Source organism: Sylvia atricapilla, chromosome 14 (assembly GCF_009819655.1).
Source record: "Sylvia atricapilla isolate bSylAtr1 chromosome 14, bSylAtr1.pri, whole genome shotgun sequence".
NCBI classification, from domain to species: domain Eukaryota; kingdom Metazoa; phylum Chordata; class Aves; order Passeriformes; family Sylviidae; genus Sylvia; species Sylvia atricapilla.
The window spans coordinates 17,408,188-17,430,495 of NC_089153.1; the positions used below are offsets into that span (position 1 = coordinate 17,408,188).

The 22,308-nt window shown below is 51.5% G+C and overlaps 1 protein-coding gene across 1 annotated transcript in view; it reads left to right on the forward strand.

Moving 5' to 3' along the window:
* Window positions 1-2,901: 2,901 nt before the first annotated feature.
* HTR4 (5-hydroxytryptamine receptor 4) overlaps window positions 2,902-22,308 on the forward strand; it is a 54,926-nt gene continuing 35,519 nt past the window's right edge. Inside the window, exon 1 of the mRNA XM_066329568.1 lies at window positions 2,902-3,125. Coding sequence (XP_066185665.1) covers window positions 2,902-3,125 — 224 coding nt within the window. The remainder of the gene's footprint in view (window positions 3,126-22,308) is intronic.

Genomic DNA, 22,308 nt, shown 5'->3' on the forward strand with positions numbered 1-22,308 from the left:
GTAAGGACAAGCGGAGACCCAGCCCGTGCTGTAAATCAGCTGCAGTCCAGGATTTTCCTCTGATGGCCCTCAGAAAATCCCAACCACCGGGAAATCCCAGGAATTCAGCTGCTGCATCCCGACTTTCCAGCTTTGCTGCTGCATCCCAGGATTGGTGGGATAATCTCAGAGAGAGAGAGAGAGAGGGGGAAAGCTTGAATTTCAGATGGCACAGAAGGAAAGTTCTCTCCCCGGGGGAGTGGGAGGCTGCGTGATCCAGCAGTGGGTAAAACCCTCAGGAATTCGCTGTTTTCAGGCTCCCTTGTTTTTGATAAAATGCCTCGCACGTGGGCAGAGGGAGAACACCCAGAGCTGCTCCCGGGGCTGGGTTTGTCCCTCTCTGTTCCCCTCCGAGGGGCAGCGGGATCAGAGCAGGGCTGGAGCTGCACCTGCAGCAGCACAGGCAGCGAATTCCTCTGCAGAGTGGCTGTGATTCAGCCCCGATGAATCACTCAAATCACATCTTGGGATTCATCGTTGTTAGAGCAGGAAGAAAAGGAGGAGGGGAGGGAAAACAGAAAAAGAAAAAAAAACCCAAACCAAAAAAATCCCAGTGCTTTATCCCGCTCTCTAATCCTCCCCAAATTTTAATGTTTAAAAGATTAATTCCATGGGGTTTTTTAAGGCTTCTCATTCGGGTGGAATAAACTTTTGCCGATGCTGGAGGGGAAGCTGCGTTAAGGGGAGGTGGGATGGAATATGACCACAGCGTTGGGGGTCAGCGTGGCTCAGGTTCAGAACAGCCAGCGATGGAAGGGGTTTGGGCTCTTCTCCAGGCACCAAATCCCTTCCCCAGAGCAGCTTTAACCCTCCCCAGAGCACTGCTGGCCCCCAACCCGCTGAAAGGAGAGCACAGAAACCCGTTTCAGCTCAGTTCTCCCTCTCCTACAAACTCAGGATGGGTTTGGCCAAGCGCTCCACACTCGGATTTTTCCCTCTTGGTGCCATTTTTTCCCTTTAGGAGCTGCTGCTGGAGATCCTGGCTGGGAACAGGCGGGTGAGGAGCTGCTCTGAGCACTCAGCTCTCGCCAGGAAAAACTTCAACTGTTTGCTCCATGAAGAGACATCAAGCCATATCTAGTTATGTGTAAATCCAGCATTAAACCAGAGGCTGCACTAGTGAGCAGCTACCACCAGTGTCTACTACTAGTAAATACCAATAATAAATGCCAGAAAGCTCACGTTAGTACCATGGAGAGGAAAAACAAAATTGTTTCAGGAGCTCTGTAACAGCTCCACCCAGCCCAGCTTCATTCACGTTGGTTTTGCTCCTCGGAGTCTGAGGAAATCCAGACTGTGGCAAGGTGTTTCTTCAGGGATTGGATGTGTTTTACTTTTTGTTCATGTTATTCTCTCTCTGTCTTTCAGTTTCTATAGTGATGGACAAACACATGCAGCACACACGAGGCCTGGCAGCCTGGGTGGTGTTTTCCTGCACTGCCTCAGAACGCCACCAAATTTTGGAGAAATCCACTGAAAAAAATTTTCACCAAAACCCCCTCAGGTCTTAAAAAAAAAAATGAATCCTATCAAACAAGCTGCTAATGTGTTGAATATACATTTACTTTTTGGATGTATTTTGTCAGCAAGCAGCAGATGTTGCAGTTCTGTGGGCACTCCTGCATTCACACACAATCGGGGATGTCCCTTTTCCAGGGACAAGGACCTCAGCCGGGATTAATGCTGAAATGCTCCAAACTAAATCATTCCTCTGAAGCTGAGCGTGCTCTGGATCTCCCTGTGGATCCAGCGCAGTTCTGCTCTGAGACATCCCAGCCTGAAGAGCTCAGTGACTGTCCAAAGCTTGAAACCCCCAAACCCCGAACTGCAGCTCCAGAAGGGAGGTGAAGGTGAAGCACCGCTGGAGATGGAGCTGCTCAGGTCCTGGGTTTATGCTCAGCCTGATATTTCAGAGGGTATTTTAGACGTTCAGCTGATGAGCTGGTTGTGGTGTCCTGCTCTGCCAAGACTGAGCTTTGTTAAGGGTGTCTGGGCCAGATTCCAGCTGCCAGAGCTCCAACAATGTCAGAGGAGCTGATGCTGCAGCTGGAAAAGCCTTTGCAGTGTGCTTGGAAATACCGCCAATCTTTCTGTTTGTTTTGAGAAAGCCATTGAAAGATCTTTGCCAAAACCCTTCAGATCTTAAAAAAACCCAAAAAACTCGGTTCCTATCGAGCAAGTTTTAGTAAGATTGCTTTGCTCCTTTCCCTCCTCTGCACACAAGCGACCAAACCAAACCAGCGATCCCTGGAGTCGCTCCGAAAGCGAGGGAGAAGCATCAGCGAGAATTCCCCGGGATAAAGGGGGTGTGGAGCCCTGGGACACACGGGGTTGTTCTCCCGAGGGGAACGGCCCCGGCTTTCCCCGGGCGGGGCGGGGACGGGGCCGGGCATCCCCCGCAGGAGAGCGGGGCGGGCCGGGGGCGGGCGCTGCCCGCGGAGCCACGGGCGGAGAACGGCTCCACATCCCGCACCTGGGCTGGGGAACAGCCTCACATCTTCCACCTGGGCTGGGAACAGCCTCACATCTTCCACCTGGGCTGGGGAACAGCAACACATCCCGCACCTGAGCTGGGGAACAGCCGCATCCCTCATCTGGGCGGGAGGACAGAGCATCATCCCGCAGCTGGGCTGGGGACAGCCCCGCATCCCTCACCTGGGCTGGGGAACAGCAACACATCCCGCACCTGGGCTGGGGAACAGCAACACATCCCGCAGCCGGGCAGCGGCCGCGGCAGTGCCGCCCCGCCGGGATGAGCGGCAGAGGCGGAGGAGCAGCGCCGGGAGCCGCGGGGCTCTGCCCCGGCCATGGTGAGCGGGAGGCGGCGGAGGGAGCGGCCGAGGGTCCGGGGGGTCCGGGGGGATGGTGGTGGAGTGGCTCCGGGGGGAGCTGAACGCCGCTCGGCAGCGCCGGGGGGATGCGGCTGAGGATGCGGGTGCGGTGCCGGGTGTCGCTCAGGGTGGAGTCCCTGCTGTCCCCCGTATCCTGTGCCCCGTGTGCTGTGCCCGCTGTCCCCGTGTCCCGTGCCCGCTGTCCCCGTGTCCCGTGCCCGCTGTCTCCCCGGTGCGGTTCCCGCTGTCCTCCGGGTGTGGTGCCCGCTGTCCCCCGTGTGCCGTGCTCTGTATTTCCCCGTGTCCCGTGCCCGCTGTCCCCCGGGCAGAGCCCCGGAGCGCTGGGAGGGAGCGGAGGGAAGCTCGGTGCCCGTGTGGTGGCACAGGGAAAGGTGACAGCGAGCAGCCACCGCCGGTTCCGCTGGGCTGGGCAGCGCTGACCCGCGGGAGCGGCGGGAATGAGGCTGGCACAGGGCAGGAGCTGGGCACAGGACAGGAGCTGGGCACAGGACAGGAGCTGGGCACAGGGCAGGAGCATGACACAGGACAGGAGCCTCTGGCACAGGACAGGAGCCGGGCACAGGACAGGAGCCTCTGGCACAGGGCAGGAGCCTCTGGCACAGGGCAGGAGCCGGGCACAGGGCAGGAGCCTCTGGCACAGGGCAGGAGCCTCTGGCACAGGGCAGGAGCTGGGCACAGGGCAGGAGCTGGGCACAGGGCAGGAGCATGACACAGGACAGGAGCCTCTGGCACAGGGCAGGAGCCTCTGGCACAGGGCAGGAGCTGGGCACAGGGCAGGAGCTGGGCACAGGGCAGGAGCCGGGCACAGGACAGGAGCCTCTGGCACAGGGCAGGAGCCTCTGGCACAGGGCAGGAGCTGGGCACAGGGCAGGAGCATGACACAGGACAGGAGCCCCTGGCACAGGGCAGGAGCCTCTGGCACAGGGCAGGAGCTGGGCACAGGGCAGGAGCATGACACAGGACAGGAGCCCCTGGCACAGGACAGGAGCTGGGCACAGGGCAGGAGCCTCTGGCACAGGGCAGGAGCCGGGCACAGGGCAGGAGCATGACACAGGACAGGAGCCGGGCACAGGACAGGAGCCGGGCACAGGACAGGAGCCGGGCACAGGGCAGGAGCTGGGCACAGGGCAGGAGCCGGGCACAGGGCAGGAGCCTCTGGCACAGGGCAGGAGCCGGGCACAGGATAGGAGCCTCTGGCACAGGGCAGGAGCCTCTGGCACAGGGCAGGAGCCGGGCACAGGGCAGGAGCCGGGCACAGGGCAGGAGCTGGGCACAGGGCAGGAGCTGGGCACAGGGCAGGAGCCGGGCACAGGGCAGGAGCCGCTGGCACAGGGGAATCCACCGGCAGACAGGGAGCCTCGGCGGGCTCTGCACGAGCAGGAACCTTTGCTGAAGGGAGCACGAGTGGCTGTCCCTGCAGGGGCTCCAAGGACGGGCAGGTTGTGACACTTGGGGACGCGGCTCGGTGGTGGCCTTGGCGGCGCTTGGGAACGGCTGGACTCGGGGACCTCCGAGGGGTTTTCCAGCCTTCACAATTCCCTGATTCCCTGGGGAAGGAAGGTGTTTTCCAGGACTGGGGCAGCTCCGAGCTGTGCCAGGGTCCAGAGTGCAAAGGCTCCTGTCACAGCGGAGCTCCCCGAGCTCTGTGTCCCTCGTGTCACCGAGGTTAAAGCATTTCACTGCTGCTGCAGCTTGCTCCGGGTTCCTCCAGAGGGACAGAAGCTCACAGGAGCCTGCTCCAGCCCGGGGGCTTTGATTCGGGGGCTGGGAGTGGAGTTTGTGGGTCCGAGCCGGGGACAGAGAGACCTCTGTGCCTGGGAGTGAAGGAACAGTGTCACTCCCGCGAGCCCCTGAGGCGTCTCCCCTTGCTCCCAAACTTCACCCTCGCAAACTTGATAGAAGGGTGAGTAATTAAAACCTCACCCAGCTGCAGGTTCGTGCTGTTTGAGGGCAGCGAGGAAGGAGCCAAGTCCTGCTTTGCCAGCTTTAGGCTCCCGGACAGCCCGGAGCTTTGAAATGTGTGATGTCATTGTGACTTCATTTCTTCTGAAAACTAAAATGCTTTCCTGTGAGTGAGACTCTTGCCCCGTGTTCCTCGAAGGAGGATGGTTTTTCTCTGTCCCCTGCTACTGCAGCTGGCTGGTCTCGCTTGGCCAAGGCAGAGTGGAGCTTTTTAGGGGATGATTTGGGGTTTGGCAGAGTAGCCGAGGGCGATGGGTGGCCTGGCTGAGGTCATTCCCCAGGGAAGTGCCCAGGGATGTGCAGTGCCACTTCTTGGGGGAAGAAGAGCCACAAGTGTGCCCAGGAGACAGGGACCAGGGATGGGAGCATCCCCACCAGGGATGGGGACAGCAAAGGGGCAGCAGCAGCTTCTTCTCCTCTGAGGAGCTCTTCCCTCTTCCCTCCGACCTTGGCTCTGTCAGAGCTGTCCAACAACGCCGTTGGAAAACAAACATGAGTCAGGCTGTGAGTTTGCTCAAGTAATAACTCCTTCCACACCGAGGGCTCTTTGTCTCATTTCCTCGAGCAGCCTCTGCCCCGGGGACAGACAGAAAGAGTTGAGTTTGCCCAGGAACTTTGTAAACTCTGGTTTAAATCTCTCTGCCTGAGCCTGTGGGCTCGTTAAGCCCTTCTAGGAAGTCTCCAAATTGGTACATTCAGCTCCTCTGTGCCAACTGTGCCCCAGCAAGTGCCAGCAGCGCTTCTGCTTCTCCCCCTCCTCCTCTCCATCCTCTGCAGCCAGCTGCTGTGCCTCTGGTTGTCCATGTTTGCTCCCCTTTTCCAGGGATTGCAGGAAGTTTGGGGCAGGACAAAGAGCAGGGGACAGGTGCCTGCCAGAAACAGGGCTGAGCCCTCGGGGGGAGAAACCTCTGGGATTTGTGGAAGGAGTTTGCAGGTGAATTCAGGGGAGATGCAGCTGGGCATGGAGCTCTGAGCTGCCTTCCACACCGCTCCTGGGGAGGACAAGGTGAGGAGCCCAAAGCCCTGTGTGAGGCTGGCTGTGCCCGCTGCTGTGTCCCCCATGGAATAAGTGCCAGGAAGGTGTGAGGAGGCAGCTGGCCCTCTGCACAGCCTGGGAACTCTCCCTGTGCTGTGTTTTTGGGGGGAAGAGCAGCACAGTGCCAAACTCCCAACAGCTGCTGTGTGCAGGAGCGGGGCAGCAGGGCAGGGTTGTCCCCGCTGGGTTTGTTCAGAGGCACAAACGGGGATAATCTGAGTGATTAATTGAGGAGCCCCTCTGGCTTCAGCTGCTTGGGGATCCACAAGGGCTCAGGCTGGGCCAGGAGGGGCTCAGGGGGGACAGCAGCAGGAATTTCTGCATGGAAAAGGAAATGCTTTGACCTTGGAAGTGCTCAGGGAGGTTTGGAGTGCCCATTTCTGGATGTGACATTCAGGGCTCTGGGCTGGGGACAAGGTGGGGATTGGGCACAGGTTGGACTCAGGGCTGGGAGACCTTTTCCAACTGAAATGATTTTGGAATTCTGTGAACGCTGGTGTAAATCCTGAGAGCCCTGTGACTAAAATCTGTGGGGTGACAGTGCCAAGCTCTGGGGCGTAAAGAAAACCTCTCATGGGAACACCACTAATTAATATCCACTTAGGATATTAACACCGATATCCATTTGCACAAAAAGACCCTGATGAGTGTCAAGTCAGAAACTGTCCCCTGTCCTGATGGTTTCTTTCCTGTGCCTCATTCCTTAGCTAGTCTCTCTCAAAAAAATCATTTATAAAAATACCAGTACACCCAATGAAATGGTGCCAATGTCTCTTTGTGAACCTGGTTGATTCCTGGGCAGCAGAGTGTGAACAACCTCGTTGTGGGAAAGGGGGGAAATCCTCATGGCTTTTGCATTTAACCCCTTTCTGTTCCCTGGAATTCCCTGCTCTCCTTGGTGCATTTTTTTTTTTAATTTTATTTGTGGGACTACCTTTATTTTGTGGTTATTTATCAGGGAGACGTTGCCTTTGCCTCAGAGGGTGTGTTCCACTGGCTCTGTGGGGCCAGGAGGTGGGAGAGGGCTGAGCCCTCAGCTCACACCATCCCAAACCCGGGATTTGCAAAGCAGCTGGCTGGAATCTGCTCTCCTTGTGTAATTCCATTAGATTTATTCTGATGAGAGCCCATAATCTAATGAGGGGCTGCAGGGAGGGGGCACACGGTGGGGGGAAAAGCAAATTACTCTGCAAGAACACTGCAGAACTTGAACAATTAGATGTGATTAGGGAGGCAATTAGGGGGAATGGCTGGGGGTGCAGTGACCCTGTCTAGGGAGTCACAGGGTCCTGTCCCCAGCCTGCCACGGGGACAGGAGGGTGAAAAGCCACTTTGTGCCCCTCTTTGGGGGAATATTTGGTGTGTCCTGTGGCAGCCAGGAGGTTTGGCTGCTCACAGACGGGTTTTGTTGGGCTGGGTGATGCAGCAGGGGCTGGAGCTGGGGCTGTTGGCACCAAACTGAGCTGGGACATCATTCCTCTGGGTTCTGGCTGTGAACTGCCCCGAGCTCTGCCTTCAGTGACTCTCCTCCCCACCTCCTGCAGCATCTCCAGAGGTTCTCACCCCCACACTTGGGTCTGAAATCCTTTGGGGAGCTTTGCAGGGACTCAGCACCTCTGACAATCGGCTCTGTGGGACCCCAGCCAGGCTCCCACCGCCTCTCTCCCCGTCACTTCAGGCCAGTGATGCCTGAAGTTTTATCTTCCCCGTGGTTCAGGCTCTGTGCTGCCCGAGGCTGCAGTGCTGAGCCTCACAGTGTCACCTCAGTGTCACCTCACAGTGTCACCTCAGTGTCACCCAACTCAATTCACAGCCCCTTCCCCAGCTGCAGGAGGGTTCATTTGAACCTTGAATCTCCTGAATTGAATCTTGAATCTCTTGAATCCCCAAAGCTGTGGTGCACCAGGGCTGCTTCAAGGTCAGCAAGGTCACGATTAAACCTCTCCCATCCTTCCTGAGAGGACTCAATGTGCTGAAGCTCTGGAAGCAGCAGATGAGCTCTTCCATGCTGAAGTTGTTCTGAGGTGTCCTGGCTCTTTTGGGGCTCCTCAGCTGAACCAGAACGCGTTTGGTTGGACCCTGGTAGTGAACTGGTGAGAGCCAGGCTGGTTCCACACGGACCAGGAAAGTTTGAGGAGGATTTTTTTGTGGAGCTCCAGCTCTTTATGGCTGCTTTAACATCCCTGGAGTCAAAGGTGCCACCGTGAAAGCCCCTCCCAGAGCTCTGCCTGACAGAATTCAGGGCTGCAGCTGATTTTAGATGAGCCAAAGCCGTGGAACCTGCTCCTTCTTCACGGGCCCTCCACGGGATTGTTACAAAAACATGTTTTCCCTAACAGGAAAAACTGCCAAATTTTTATCACTCAGCAGAGAAGGGAAAAAAAAATAAAAAAGAAATAAAATAGGAACCCAAACCCAGTCAACACCGTCCCCAGAAAAAATAAGGGAAACTTGCAGCAATGAATATAAATTAGGAATTAGAACATGGAGGTGTCTGATAAGGGAAGCTGAAGGAATCTGTGAAATAATAATAATAATGAGCAGGGGGGTTAAGGATGAAGGGAAAGCTTCTCCCAAGAACATTAAGAACCACCAGAATTTTGTGCTCAGGAGCTGGCTTCAGATGGTGGAGTCCAAACAGGAGAAGGCAGATTCAGCCTGAACCCTCCAGGAAACATCATCCCCAAAACTGAGGGGAGAGGAAGCACCGAGAGAAGGCAGAGGGCAGGGACTGCAATTGGCCAGTAAAACAGCTGCTGAGTTTCTGTGTGAGGCCAGAGTGTTTCCAGCCCCACAAAAGGTGCATCACACCCTGAGGGCTGAAACGGCTTAATTATAAAAATTACCGAGATTAAATTATAAAAATCGGTTGATCGGAGGTGTTTGGAAAGAGCAAAAGGGTTTTAATTAAAGAGAAAATAACAAATTTTACGCAGCAAAATAAAAGCTGTGCGAGGTGCAGGGGGGTTCCCCACACCTGCCAAGACACCCCAAAAATGCCCTCAGGGCTCTCTCTTAACTATTCCACGATCCAGGAGGAGTTTTTGGCTTTGCTGCCCAATAAAAATACAGCAAACAGCTGCAGGTCTTGAGGAAGAGCTCCAGGATCCAACAGGTGCCTTTGTCCTGGCACTGGGCCACTTATGGGGAGAAAAGCACAAAAGTTTCCGGTTCTTTTTGCTTAAAAGTTCAGGGGTGAAGCTCAAACTCCTTCCTAGCACTCTGCTGGGGTGTGGGGTGTCCTGCAGCAAACAGCTCCCGGGGCACAGGCACCCAAGAGCCCAGGCTGATATGGAAAATGAAGAAAATCCCTTTTCCTCCTCCTCTTTGCCTTCATCCTCTCCCCATCCCTGGCTCTGGCTCCCAGCCGTGCTGCATCCTCACAGACACAGGGAATTCACCTCTGCAGCTTCCAAACCTCTCCCAGGCAGAACTCCCCAGGGCAGCAGGGAAGGGCAGAGCATCTCCTCACTGCTCTGGGTTTAGGAGCCTCCTTTGGGCAGCAGGAAAAAAAAAATCATGGAGCTGATAAAAAAAAAAAAAAAAAAAAAAAAAAAAAAAAAAAAAAAAAAAAAAAAAAACCAACGAATTGCCAAGATGCTTTTTATGAGTTTTTGCAGGGGCTCTGCTTGGCTGAGTTGTTTTATTGATCAGATTCCCTCCTATTCCAGCTCAGGGAGGAAAACAAGCAGCCCTGCTGCTCTTGTGTTTGCTTTTAATAAAATTCTGCAAGCAGAACCTGCTCGGGGCTGATTAAAACATAACCAGGGGATTGAGGAGTGCAGGAAGAAGGGATTTCCTTCTGCCCATTCAGCTCAGGACTTCCCTGCTCCCTGGAATAACACGGAGCACAAAAAGGCTGAAAGGGAGGAGAAATTTGGGTCGTTGACCTGTGTGAGACCTGGGCTGGGGTCAGGGCAATGTGAGCACAAAGACCTGTAAAATGTGAGGGATTTCCTGCTGGAGCAGAGGGAGGGTTTCCAGCAGCCAGGAATTCCTGCTGCAGGGAATTCTGTGAGCACACCCCACTGTTTGGTGTGAGCAATAATGTTCATGGTGGCAGCAGATTAATTCTGCTTTGGATTAATTCTTTCCTCCAGCTCATCTGTGTTTGTTTTTTTGCATCTCCAGAATTCCCTGCCCTCCCCTGAGCTGAGAGATCTTCTGGCTCTGCAGCGTTCCCCAGGCAATTCCTTCCTTTCCCACATCCCTCCTCTTTAGCAAACATCTGATCCCTCACGACTCTCTGGGTGCTCAGACATTTATTGGTCCAGCTTTTGGGTTTTTCTTCAAAACAAACGCACACACAGAAAAAAAAAAAAAAATCGAGCAAGGAGAGCTCAGATCAAGGATCCAAAAATAGGCAACCCAGGAGAGGCTGAAAGCTCCAATCTTGGCACCCAGGAAGACATTTTTTTAGGTGACAAAGGCTTAACAAAACCCAACTAAAAGCAGCAGGAAAAGGAGAGAAGTGGCCGTGGGGTGGCCTCTGCGGGAGGATCCTCTGGAATTCACCCCATGGAAAACTGCAGGAGGTCTCTCACAGTGTCCTGGGGCTGCTGGGGACAAGTCTGCAGCCCCCAGGCGCAGAGATGAACCGTGTCAGGAGCTGGGTGTGGAGGATCTGCCTCCTCTCAGCCTTGGGGGAGGTCAAGTTTATCCCACCTGAGAAGCCAGGAAGGTGGATCAGTGCAAAATTCCCACCTCCCTCCTGGCACTTTCATCCCTGAGTGTGTGCTGGGGAAGGATCTTCCCGAGGAAACCCACGGAGAGGATGAGGAGGAGGTATGCCAAGGAATCACTGACTGCACGGAGAAAAGGCCAAGAGGATTGGGAAAAGCTGAGAGAATTGGGATTGCTCAGCCTGGAGGAGAAATTGTTCCCTGGCACAGGGTGCCCAGGGCAGAGCACTGCCCCTGGATCCCTGGAATGCCCAAGGCCAGGTTGGGTGGGATGGATCAACCTGGGACAGTGGAAAATGTCCCTGCCCATGGCACAAGTGACACTGGATGGGCTTTAGGCCCCTTCCACCCCAATTCTGTGATTCTGTGATGAGGCACTGCATGGAAAAGTCCCACACAGAGAACAAGGAGTCACCAAAACCCTGAGCTGAGGCTGGCAAAGAGCTCATCCAGAGGGCTGGGATGCGGATAGCAGGGAAGGAATCCTTCCTCCCAGGGCTCCTCTTGGGTCTGCACTTGAGGAAAGCCACGGGAGGGCTCAGGAGTGAGCAGATCAGGGGAGCTCTGTGCCAGTGACAGCACAGCCAGGGCTGTTTGGGGGGCTGCTGTGCAGCTGCAGCAAGAGGAATAAACACAATCTGTCCAGGGTAGGAAAAGAAATCACAGCAATAAAAGGCAGTGAGGAAGATTGAGGAGAGAGCCTGGAAAAAAATCCCTGCATGGGATTCCCCTGGGAGACTGCAAAACCAGAACGTGGAATTTCCATCTCCAAATGTCATCCACAGCAGGTGAAAATATCGCTGGGTCTGCTCAAACAGCTCCTCGGGGTCTCTTCCAAACTTTCTCCTCCATCTGAGTCTTCTCTCCGTGGCCTCAGAATCTCCTTTACAGCCTGAAAAGAGACACAGATCTGCAGCAACTGCGTGACAGATTTTCAGGGTAGTGAGTTGGTTTTTAAGTGACAAATGGAAACTTCCCGCTGGAAAAGCCTGACTTCGGTGTGATGTGATTTTCTGAGGGAAAGCCAAGATCCCAAAGCAAAGCTGTTTGCTGGATCTGCTGACTTGAAGCAGTTCTCGGGTTCTTGATGCTGCTCCGAGGTTTTATTGGATCTGCCAAGTTGGTGCTGACAAAAGAGATTGTTTTTGGTGCCGTTTTCCCCCTCGGATGTTCTTCCCTCAGATCAAAAGCCTGGTTAAATATAATAAACCAAAGGTGCAGATAAGAGGGCAGGAGGTTGTGGCAGCTCAGGGTTTCCTGTTTCCCTGTTCACAGGCACTTCTTGCTGGTTGCCTTGGCTGGCTGTGACGAGAGCACAGCTTCTCCTGCCCTGTCCCCGAGTGCATCCAGGATAAATATCCAAAGATCTCCTGGTTTCCCAGCAGCTTCCCCCTCCCTGTGAGGGGCAGGGACAGGGCCAGGCCTGGCACATCACAGCGTTCATCTGCAGGGAGCCAGGAATGATGGAGGAGGGAGTTTTTGCCAGAGCCTGGAGTGCAGGGAATGCGCAGGGAATGCACAGGGAATGCACAGTGAATGTGCAGGGAATGCACAGGGAATGCTCAGGGAATGCGCAGGGAATGCGCAGGGAATGCGCAGGGAATGCGCAAGGAATGCGCAGGGAATGCACAGGGAATGCGCAGGGAATGCGCAGGGAATGCGCAGGGAATGTGCAGGACACGGGGAATGGCTTCAGCTGGCAGAGGGTGGGTTTGGGTGGGATATTTGGGAGGAAATTCCTCCCTGGGAAGGTGATGCCCTGGCACAGAGGAGCTGTGGCTGCCCCTGGATCCCTGGAGGTGCCCAAGGTTGGGTTGGATGAGGCTGGAGCAGCCTGGGACAGTGGGAAGTGTCCCTGCCCATGGCTGGGGGTGGAACAGATGAGTTTTGAGGTCCCTTCCAGCCCAAACCATCCCGTGTTTCTGTGATTTGGGCTGATCCTTTTCACACAAGATCCTCAGCCTGTGCTCAGCTGGCTCCAGTCCCAGGGCAGTGGGAGCCACTGGGGGAACTGGGGCAGGGAAAACCTGGGGCCACTCCTTCCTCCGGAACAAATACCACGATAAATCACTTTGCCCTCTCCATCTCCCTGAGAGCTGGATTTATTTTTTATTTTCACGCTCCTTCGCTCAATAAGGGTTTTTATGAGAGCACATCTCCATTTCTATCATTAGCAGCACACGTGCAGAGTGAGGGTTTGGGTGCTCACCAGTCACTCGCTGCTCTTTGTGATGTCTCCACACTTTCCCCTCCTCCCTCACTCCCAAAGCAATTCGCAGGAAATTCAGCTGCTGCCTGAATGGACACATTTCCAGCAATCTTCCTTAATTCTTTATTTACTGGAGAATTGAGAGAGGCAAAAACTGCAACGTCAGTTCCTCCTCTGAGGCTGTTCCCTCCTCTCCTCTCCCTCTCCTCCCCAGTTTCTGATGAGCTCTGGTGAGATTCAGCCTGGGGGAGCTCCTGATCGCTGCCCATCAATTCCTTGAGGGAACAGTTTCCAGGGAATTGGGGTGACCAAAGCTGAGCTGTGCTCAGCCAGGGAAGAAGAGGAGGAGGAGGAGGAGGAGGAAGAGGTGGAGGAAGAAGAAGGATGAAGAGGAGTAGGAAGAATAGGAGGAGGAGGAGGAAAAGAAGAAGAAGAAGGAAGAGGAGGAGGAAGAGAAGAAAGAGAAGGAGCAGAAGGAGGAGGGGAAGGAGAAGGAGGAAAAGAAGAAGAAGGAAGAGGAGGAGGAGAAAGAGGAGGATCAGGAAGAGGAGCAGGAGGAAGGGAAGGAAAAACAAAGAGGAAGAGGAGGAGGAGGAGGAAGAGAAGGAAAAAGGAAGAGGAAGAGGAGGAGAAGGAGGAGGTGGAGGAAAAGCAGAAGGAAGAAGAGGAGCAGGTGGAGAAGGGCTGCACCAGATATTGCAGAAATGAGGCTGGTTTGGGGAGGTCAGTTCAAACGCTGCCATTCCCAAGGCCAAGGGTAGGATGGATGAAGGCCAAGGTCCAAAATCCCAGCGGGACTCATGCACAGACCAAGAAATTCCTGAATTCTCCATCCACATCCTCGATCCCAGAGAAAAGTCTCACCCACAGCAGGCTGCTGTGCCTGATGCAGTGCCCTTGAGGAGCCCTAAATTGTAACAAATCCTACCAAAACCGCTTTTGTGCATCCATTGGGATATTTTGAAGGAGCTCAGGTGTGCAGGCAGGTTTGTTCCAGAGGATCCACTCCTGATAAATCCACATTTAACAGTAATTGCAAACGGTGTGACCTTGTCCTGGCCCTTCCCAGCCTCTGCTGCAAACCATGTGCTCAGCAGCCTTCTTTTAATGATGATTTATCCTTGAGCAGGGTTCTTTGGAATTGTATTGTGTCTGGAGGAGCTGAGGATGGTGGAGGGGTTTTTTTCCAGGCAGGCAGCATCTCCTCTGGGGGCAAAAATCAATAAATTGGTGCCACAATTAGTCCCAAAATCTGAGCTATCATTAATTCCTAAGGGATTTACAGAGAGGGTCTGGCCACAGAGAGCTGGAGCTCCTGTGCTGCTAGAAATTAGAGTTAATTGGAGTGAAGGGAAGAGAATTAATTAATGGAATGAATGCAGTGGGAGAAGCAGCTCTCTAGTTAAGGTGGGTGTTTTATTCCTCAAAGGAGCAATTTCTTTAAAGGGCAGGTTAGGGCCCACTGAACAGTGCTGGAGTCAGGGGACTGCAGGGGAAAATGAACTCCAAGAAGAAAAGTGTGTGATGCTAAATGTGTATGGAGGGGTCTTAAAGGATCAGGGAGAGCAGAAATGAAAAATAGAAAAAAAAAGAAAGAAAAAAAACAAAAAACAAAACAAAACAAAAAACAAAAACAAAAAAAAAAACAAAAAAAAAAAAAAAAAAAAAAACCACAAAAAAAAACACAACAAAAAAAAAAAAAAAAAAAAAAAAAAAAAAAAAAAAAAAAAAAAAAAAACACCAAAAATCCCAAATGAGAAATAATTCATTGTGAGTGAGAAATAATTCATTGTGAGTGGCTGTGGAGTGACTCCCTGCTTTGGGAGGCTGCCAGGTCATTTTGGGGACTGAGAACCCCCCAGTTTCTTTGCCAGCCCTGGGAAAAAAACATCCAGGTGAAAGAAATATCTCACAGGCAGCTTTTGCTTGAAAGCAAAATCTGGTTTTATTTTCATAGCAGTGACATTCCTTTTTTTTTTTTTTTTTTCATATCCAGGCTGTTTTATCCCCTGAAATGCTGCAGCTCTGGCTGGCAGGAGTCTGGCAGCCACACCTGGAACATGTTTTCCCAAAAAACTAACATTTACTTTTTGGCTAATTTAATACTTTGCAACTTCTCAGGGGCGAGTTTTTCATTTGCTTTCCGAGGGGCTGTGTAAATAGGAATAAAAAAGTCAGTTGTTTCACGAGCAGGGGAAGAAAATAAAATATTTTTTAAAAAAAGCTCCTTTGGCAAACACCCACGTGGAAGTTTTTAAAAGCAGCCTCAAACTGCATCTGTGGGCTGCAGCTACTCCTCCACCCCCTGTGAGTCCCTGGGCTCCAGAGAGGGAGAGCAAACAGGAAATCAGCATTTTAAAACCACTTTTTGGAGGGTTTTTTTTTAATAAAAGCCCCACAATTTGCATCCTCGTGCTGCCAGGTGTGAGCCTGGGGACAAGGAGGGAATTCCAGAGGTGTGCTGGGCAAGGGGGGAATTCCCTTCTGCAGCTCTCTGATGGCAAATTTGGCAAATTTGGGAAATTTGGCAAGTTTGGCAAGTTTTCTGTGGCACAGTTTGGAGTCTCTGCAGCTGCTCAGGCCCAGCTGAGGCATGATCACAGTTTGGCACAATTACTGAGACCAGGGCAGAGAGGAGCTTCAACAGGTGAAAGCAAAGGAATTTTAGTGAAAAAATACCCCAAAGCACCTTGAATTAACAGGATTTCCATCCAGCAGAAGTTCTTGGTCAGCCTCAGACTCTTGCCCTAAATGAATCCACAAAGGACAATTTTTATATCATAATTTTCACAGAAATTTCAGCTCTCTCTTAAGCTGCTTTGCCTGGTGGTGACCAAACTTTTTTTTTTTTTTTTTCCTTGTTTAAAACCACAGAATTTCCAAATAAAGAGCTCCAGGGATGCTGCCTGTGCCCTTTCCAGTCTCCCAGACCATAAACCCCTGCAGCCTCCAAACTAACTTAGCACAGGAGGAGCACACCCTGAGCCCAGGTGAGCGGAAGGATAAGGAATCCCTCACTCCTGAGAGCCCTGGAGATGACTGAACACTGATCTTTACACCCGAGATTTTTAGATGAATTTTGGATGAAGAAATAAGAATCACCAACTTTGACAACATTCAGATTCTTTTCTGGGCTGATTTATTGGCCATTCATTGCAATTTTAATTTTTTTTTTGGTTTTGGTTGCTGATGCTGCAGCTGTTTTTGTTCAGTTCCAAGAGATATAAAAGTCACAGGCTGCTGATTCCTTTGTCCTGTTGAATGATCTTAGGGATTAAAACAGATTTTCCTTGCTAATCCCTGCCACTGTAAACTCAGAACCGATTAATAATTAATGCCCAATATTCAGTTCAAAATCTGCTGTTCCCAGGGGATTCCTCATGGGTTTATTTGCTGGAATATTCCCTGTGGTGGCTGTTAAGTGGCAAAAAAAAAAAAAAAAAATTAAAAAAAAAATCAGAGATTCTTTGTGCATGGGAATAAAACGTGGCAATTCCTTCTCAGGGGCAAGAGGAGAAGTGCAAAACGCTTTCAGGATGATTTGGAGACGTTTCTTTTGGATGTTTCAGAAGGGAGTGGGGCACTGCTGGGGTGGGGAGGCTCTGGGAGCTTTGGGAAGTGCTGGGAAGCAGAGGCAGGGTTTGAAAATCTCCTTGTGGGAGCTGAAAAAGCAGAGGATTTGCACAGCCTTGCCATGAGCTGACACAGAAAGAGGTTTGAAACAGAGTTGAATTTTAGGCCTTGAAATATTTGAAGCAGAGAAAGGTTTTGAGCTAAAAAAATATATATATATATATATAAAAACAAGCAACTCTTGTGTGCTGTATGGGGTAGGACAGACATTGCTGGGAGAGAAATGGAGCTGGAAACGAGTTTCAAATGGTGAGCCTGCAAATAAACCAGGTATTTTGGAGAAATAGAACTGGGAAAGGTGTGTTGTAGCAAGACCCACGTGGGGTATTTTAATAGAAAATTGACTTTAAGGCATCAGCAGCATTGTGTGGCCAAAGCTGATAGGCCAAAAAACGCTTCTCATGGATTGTAATTAGGAAATGGTTTGGCTGCTGATTGTGGTGGAGGGAATTAAAACATTTGCACTGTCTCACCCTTCTCACGAGACTGAAAACGGGATGAAATCTTTTAAAACACCTCTCAGGAGCCCCATCCGTGGGTCAGAAAAAGGGTTTTTCCAGCCCAAGCTGTGCCTGATGCCCAGCCCAGAGCTGTGAGTGTCACCCCCAGGGCTGGGCACCCAGCCCCTGCCCGGGCAGCGGGGGCAATAGTAAAGGTAAGAAGCCCCTGGCAGTGTTTAAGCACCTTTTCCATGCAGGAATTGCTGTGTGATGTTTTTACACCTGGTTAAGGCGCAGGGCTGGCGCCAGGGGCTGCTCTGAGCCCTGCCAACAGCCCCAGAGGACAGTGGATATCATTTATTTAGCAGTGGGGTTAATCAAACACTCATTAGCCACGGGTCTAATTAGAGAGCTTGGTGCACTCGGCCTGGTTATAAACAACGTGTCCAATTTCATTAAAAAATGCTAATTCATTGATCAAATGTTGCGAAATAGTATTTTATGGGAAAAAAAAAGCCAGAATCAATGGTTCAGCACAGACCCTGGGATCGATACTGGGTGACCCTCAGATGCCCTGTCCTCCCTGGTCACCTCTCCTGCCCACAGTCCAGTTTGATACAGCTTTTATTGCTCAAGGTAAAAGTTTCCTCATCCCATTGTCCACTCTGTGGGTGCTCCAATTCCTATTTCCTTTCTTTCCCCTCTGCTGCTCTGGGGAATGGTTTTCTGGGCAGTGTTGGGGCTCCTGATCAGATTTTTGGGAATTTGGCATTCACATGCCCGGGTCTGATATAAATAAAATCCCAACCAGGTGATGATCACTTGGGAATCCCATCTCCTGGTGGGGACACCCTTCTTCATTTTGCAGGTGAATGGATCCCCTATTCCTGGACTTGTAGTTGCACCACACTTTTATTTCAAAGAGGTATTTAATGCAGCATATATTTTATACAGGATATCTATCTAAAAAAAACCACGAATGAATCCCCCAATATTTCTAACAGCCCTGAATGGCAGCAGTCTGGGATAAACTGGGATGAGTTTGGGAAGCAGAGGTGCCTTCAGTGCCTGGAGCTGCCCCGGGATCCCTGTGCCACCTTTATCCCGGCTATTGAGGGAACACGGGGCTCTCTGAGCTCCCTGAAATCTTCAACAAAAGCTCCAAAGAGCTTCTCCCCAGTAATTCAATCTCCTCAGAAAGAGCTCACCATCCCAGTGGGTGCCAAGGAGTTCTTCTCTCTCCTGCAGCAGGAGGAGGAAAGGAAAGTTCTGCTGCTCAAGCACAGGTTTGTGTTTGACACGGGTGGGGAGGGTTTTGTCCCTTCTTTGTGCTGTTTTAGGGACCAAATCTTCAAAGCAGGAGCTGATTTCCTGCTTGCTTTCCACAGCCTGCAGCCCCAGCTTATGGCAGCAATAAAAACTGAAGCAGAGGCATTGGATCCTGCCACAACAAAGCTGTGCTTGTGCCTGAGCTCCAGATGGGCAGCGGGACGAGTCCAGCACACACCAGCCTGGGCAGGAAACGGGGCAGGAGATGGAGGAATTGGGGGAAAAACGAGTGGGTTTGTCAGGAGAAATCAGAATTCATTTTATGCTGATATCTCATGGAGTGAAACCCCACCAGGGATTTTGTCTTAGGGAAGAATTCCAGAGCAGGAGCACGGGAGAGTGGATTTGGGGTTTTTTTTTCCTCCAAATTCAAGTTGGAGGTCAGGCCTTGGGGACACAGAGGTGACTCTCTAAACCTCTCACCCTTTCCTTTGCAAAACCCAGCAGCAGCTTTTCAACCCCCAGCTTCCAGAATGTGCCCAAAGAGTCACCAGCTGAAGGTTTAAGCTGCAAACAGGAGCCAGCCAAACGCTGCCTTTTTGGACAAAACTGTCCTTTATTTAATAGATTAATTGAAAATATTTAATTTATTATTAAATAACTATATATATATTTAAATATTGTTAAATAAAACAATTTATCTGACACAGAAAGCGCAGCTGGGGATTTCCTGGGGCAGCAGCTTCCACAGCCCAGTGCTGGTGTGAGGAGGAGAAAAGAGGGGAGGTGTTTCTAGGAAATAAAAAGGGAGTTCTGAGGAGGTTTGGTGAAGTGTGAGCCAAAAGGGAGCCCAGAGCCCTGCACAGATCACACCCGGGGGTGAGGAAGGACTCACCCATCCCTGTGCCCTCAGCTGGCCACTGTTAATTATTGTTAATTAATGTCTCAGTGTGGTTTTGGTGCTCTGTGAGAGCCAGGCTCTCCCATGGGATGTTTCTCTGGGCTGAGCTTTGGGAGTGCAGCTGGAGGCTTTCTCTGGATGCCCAAACTGCCAGGAATTGCTGAAGGTGAGAGCAGAGAGCTGTGAGAGCTCATCGTGCCCCTGCCAGGACAAATAACCCCAGAGGATGTGCAGGTTTTACTGACAGAGCCTGGAAAAGGCCAATTCTGCTGCAGATGTCTCTGCTGCGGAGCAAAGTCACCCCTGAGCCACCCAGGGGACGTCACTGCTGTGACTGCTGGATCCAGGTCGGCACAGTCACCTCCCTGTGCCCTTCCCCTGGACTCTGCTGGGGCTGGTTTGGTATCAGGGCTGGAATTTAAACTTGAACATGGCAGAATAACCTCTGTGAGGCTGAGGAGGCACCGAGGGAGCTGCCAGGGCCAGGCTGGCACCAAGAAAGGCTGTTTGCTACAAGGTGTGGCTGCCACTGTCACCCCAGTGCCACCCAGGGGACCACGAGCCCCTAAACTCAGAGCTTTTAAAAGATAAAGAGCTTTGAAAAGATAAAGATATTTCTTCTTGTGTTCTCTATTTCAAGCTGTTTCCATTTTAATTTTTGGGCTGTGTCACGTCTCTCTTTTAATCCCTCTGTTTGAGCAACCTGCTCTGTTTTAACCTGCTGGAGTGGTGCTGGGTGAAAATCAGCCCAACAATCTGTCTCTGTGTCAGCTGAGGGATTTCTCATCAGCTCTGTCCTTCGTGGGGAGAAAAGAGAGCAGTGACAGGGAAGGCAAGAGGGGACAGTGCCCTGGGCACAAAGGGGTGGAAATAAAACCATTTTATCTTGGAGTGAACAAGATGAATCGCTTCGATATTTCCTGTGCCTCAAACGTTGTCACGGGCAGGATATTTCCTTCCAGCACTTGGAGGGTTTTGGACTTCTCTGCAGGGATGAGGGAGAAATTGTCTTTGCATCGAGGCGACTCTCACTTCAAAAATATCAGTTTAATGTGGGCAGGGGAGATGTGGGCCAGTTAACCTCTGCTAACAAACTGCTTTCTCTCTGATAATGATGGAAAATCCCCACCCCAAATGTGAAGTGTGTAGGGAATCGAGGGACAGCTCTTTTTCTTATTCAATCCCAGCTTTGATTTGGCAGATGTTCACTGCAGAAAGCGAGGAGCCTCTTGAAATCATGGATTTAGATGGTCTTTATTTATGATTGTTAGAGAGATTCTGTTGGTTTCAATCAGGAATCACACACTGGATGGGACCTAAACGACTCCCTGCACTTCCAGCATCTCCTGCCTGAGGTGTGGAGGACAGCAATTCCCAGGGGAAGGTTAAACAGTCTCTAAACACCCTTTTGCTCTGTGTTACCCCATAAAAAACCCGTGTTTCTGCCAGAAATCTGCACTGAAATCAGCCCTCATCACTGCCCACCCCTCTGTGCTCCAGAAAAGTGGCAAAGGATCATTGTAAAGGGGATTTTTTTTTACCTTCAGCTCACAAAGAGAAGAACAAAGTCACTCGGGGATAAGCCCAATTCTTCACTGAGAGCACGAGACACGCAGAAACTGAGCTGAGTTTATTTTTGCATCCCCTTCCCTGCTCTCTGGTGTCACAAACGGATCATTTTGATCCCTCACAGTCACCTCCAAAGGTATTGGCAGAAGGGGTTTTAATAGGATCCTGTTAAAAGTGTGACTGAGGAAGGTTCATTGGCAAGGTTCACTCTGTTCCTTACTACAGGGAGGTAAAACACCAAGGAAAAGAGAGTTAAAATTGATCTAGAATGATTTATAAATGATTTACACAATGACCAGAGACCCAAAAGGGTCAGGGGGACCCTCCCACTGAGTCTTGAGGTTCAGAGGGGACCTTTTCCTCTCTCTAAACTCCTGATGCAGTTTAGGCACAGCTGGGTCCAGTCTGAGGCTCATGTGAACGAGGTTTGTGTCTAATGGAGCTGCCGACAGGGATTTAATTAGGATTAATTAGAAAATGAAGGTGTGTGATGAATGCAGGGTCCCAGCCTCGCCTAAGCAAGAATGTCTCAGTCTCAGGTAAAGGAATTTTGTTGTGTTTGAGGAAAAAAGAAAAGCCTTTGGTTGGAAATCAAATTGCCCACAGTGGGAAAGGTGTGTGAAATTCCTCGTTTTGCTCCTCGGGAAATGAGCCTGGGAAAAGTGTTCATTGTGACATCAGTGCTCCATGCTCTGCCATGGGCTCGTGTGTCGCTGCTCTCCCCGGAGGGTTTCCCGGAGGAATCCCTGCCTCTGGAGCCCGTCACTGGTTTGGTTCAGGGCTCAGACCCATCCCTCCCACTGCAAAGGGACGCTGTGGGTCTCTCTGCTGGGAAAATGGCTTTTGCACAAGGCTGAGTCCACCTGGGACGTGGCACATTTCGGGTGGCACAAGTGCTGGAGCATCTCCAGAGGCCAGCGCTGCAGGAATCGGGGCTGGGAGCTTCTCCCCGTGACTCAGCTCCTGCTGTCACCAGCTGAGCGGTGACACAAAGTGGGACCCGATGGGGGCTGAGTGGGGTGGGAATGAAGGGGCTGGGCCATGTGTGGGTGTCTCAGAGCTTGTAGGGAAGATGGTGTGGTGTGTTGGTATCTGGGGGGGCATTTCCATCTCCAGTGGGCACAGCAGGTGAGTCTGTGGTGCCAGGAGACACCTGAGGGCCACCAGCCAAACCCTTCTACCTGTGACAGGTGAAACCCGAGTTAATGCCATAAATCACCGGGAGAGACCCAGCCTTTGGTCCTCGGTGGTTTCCCCATTTCCCTGTGGAGATGAGGAGGGGCAGAGTCTGCCCAGAGGGAAGGAGCTGAGCTCATCCCTGAGCCCCCCAGTGCAGCCTCTCCGTGCTGGTTCCTGGATTGCTTTGGGGGGTTTGTCTGTTTGTGAAGATTTTTTTTTCCATTTTAGAAATTGTTTTTAGGGTTTTTTTTGTTTTTATTTTGGGGTTTTTTTGGGTTTTTTTTTTACTCTTATATAGAAAGTTTCAGTCATTGTAGATGTCCCCATGACAGCAAGATGGTGCAGATATTGTGTGACCTCAGTGCACACAAAAATTTACAATTTTTTTCCCAGAAGAATAAAGGAAAAAGGTGCTCCCTAACTGCAATGTTTACATACAAAATCACTGAAACTTTTTAATCCGTTTTGCAGGAGAAATCAGAATTAATTTTATGCTGATATCTCAATAGAGTGAAACCCCACCAGGGACTTTGTCCT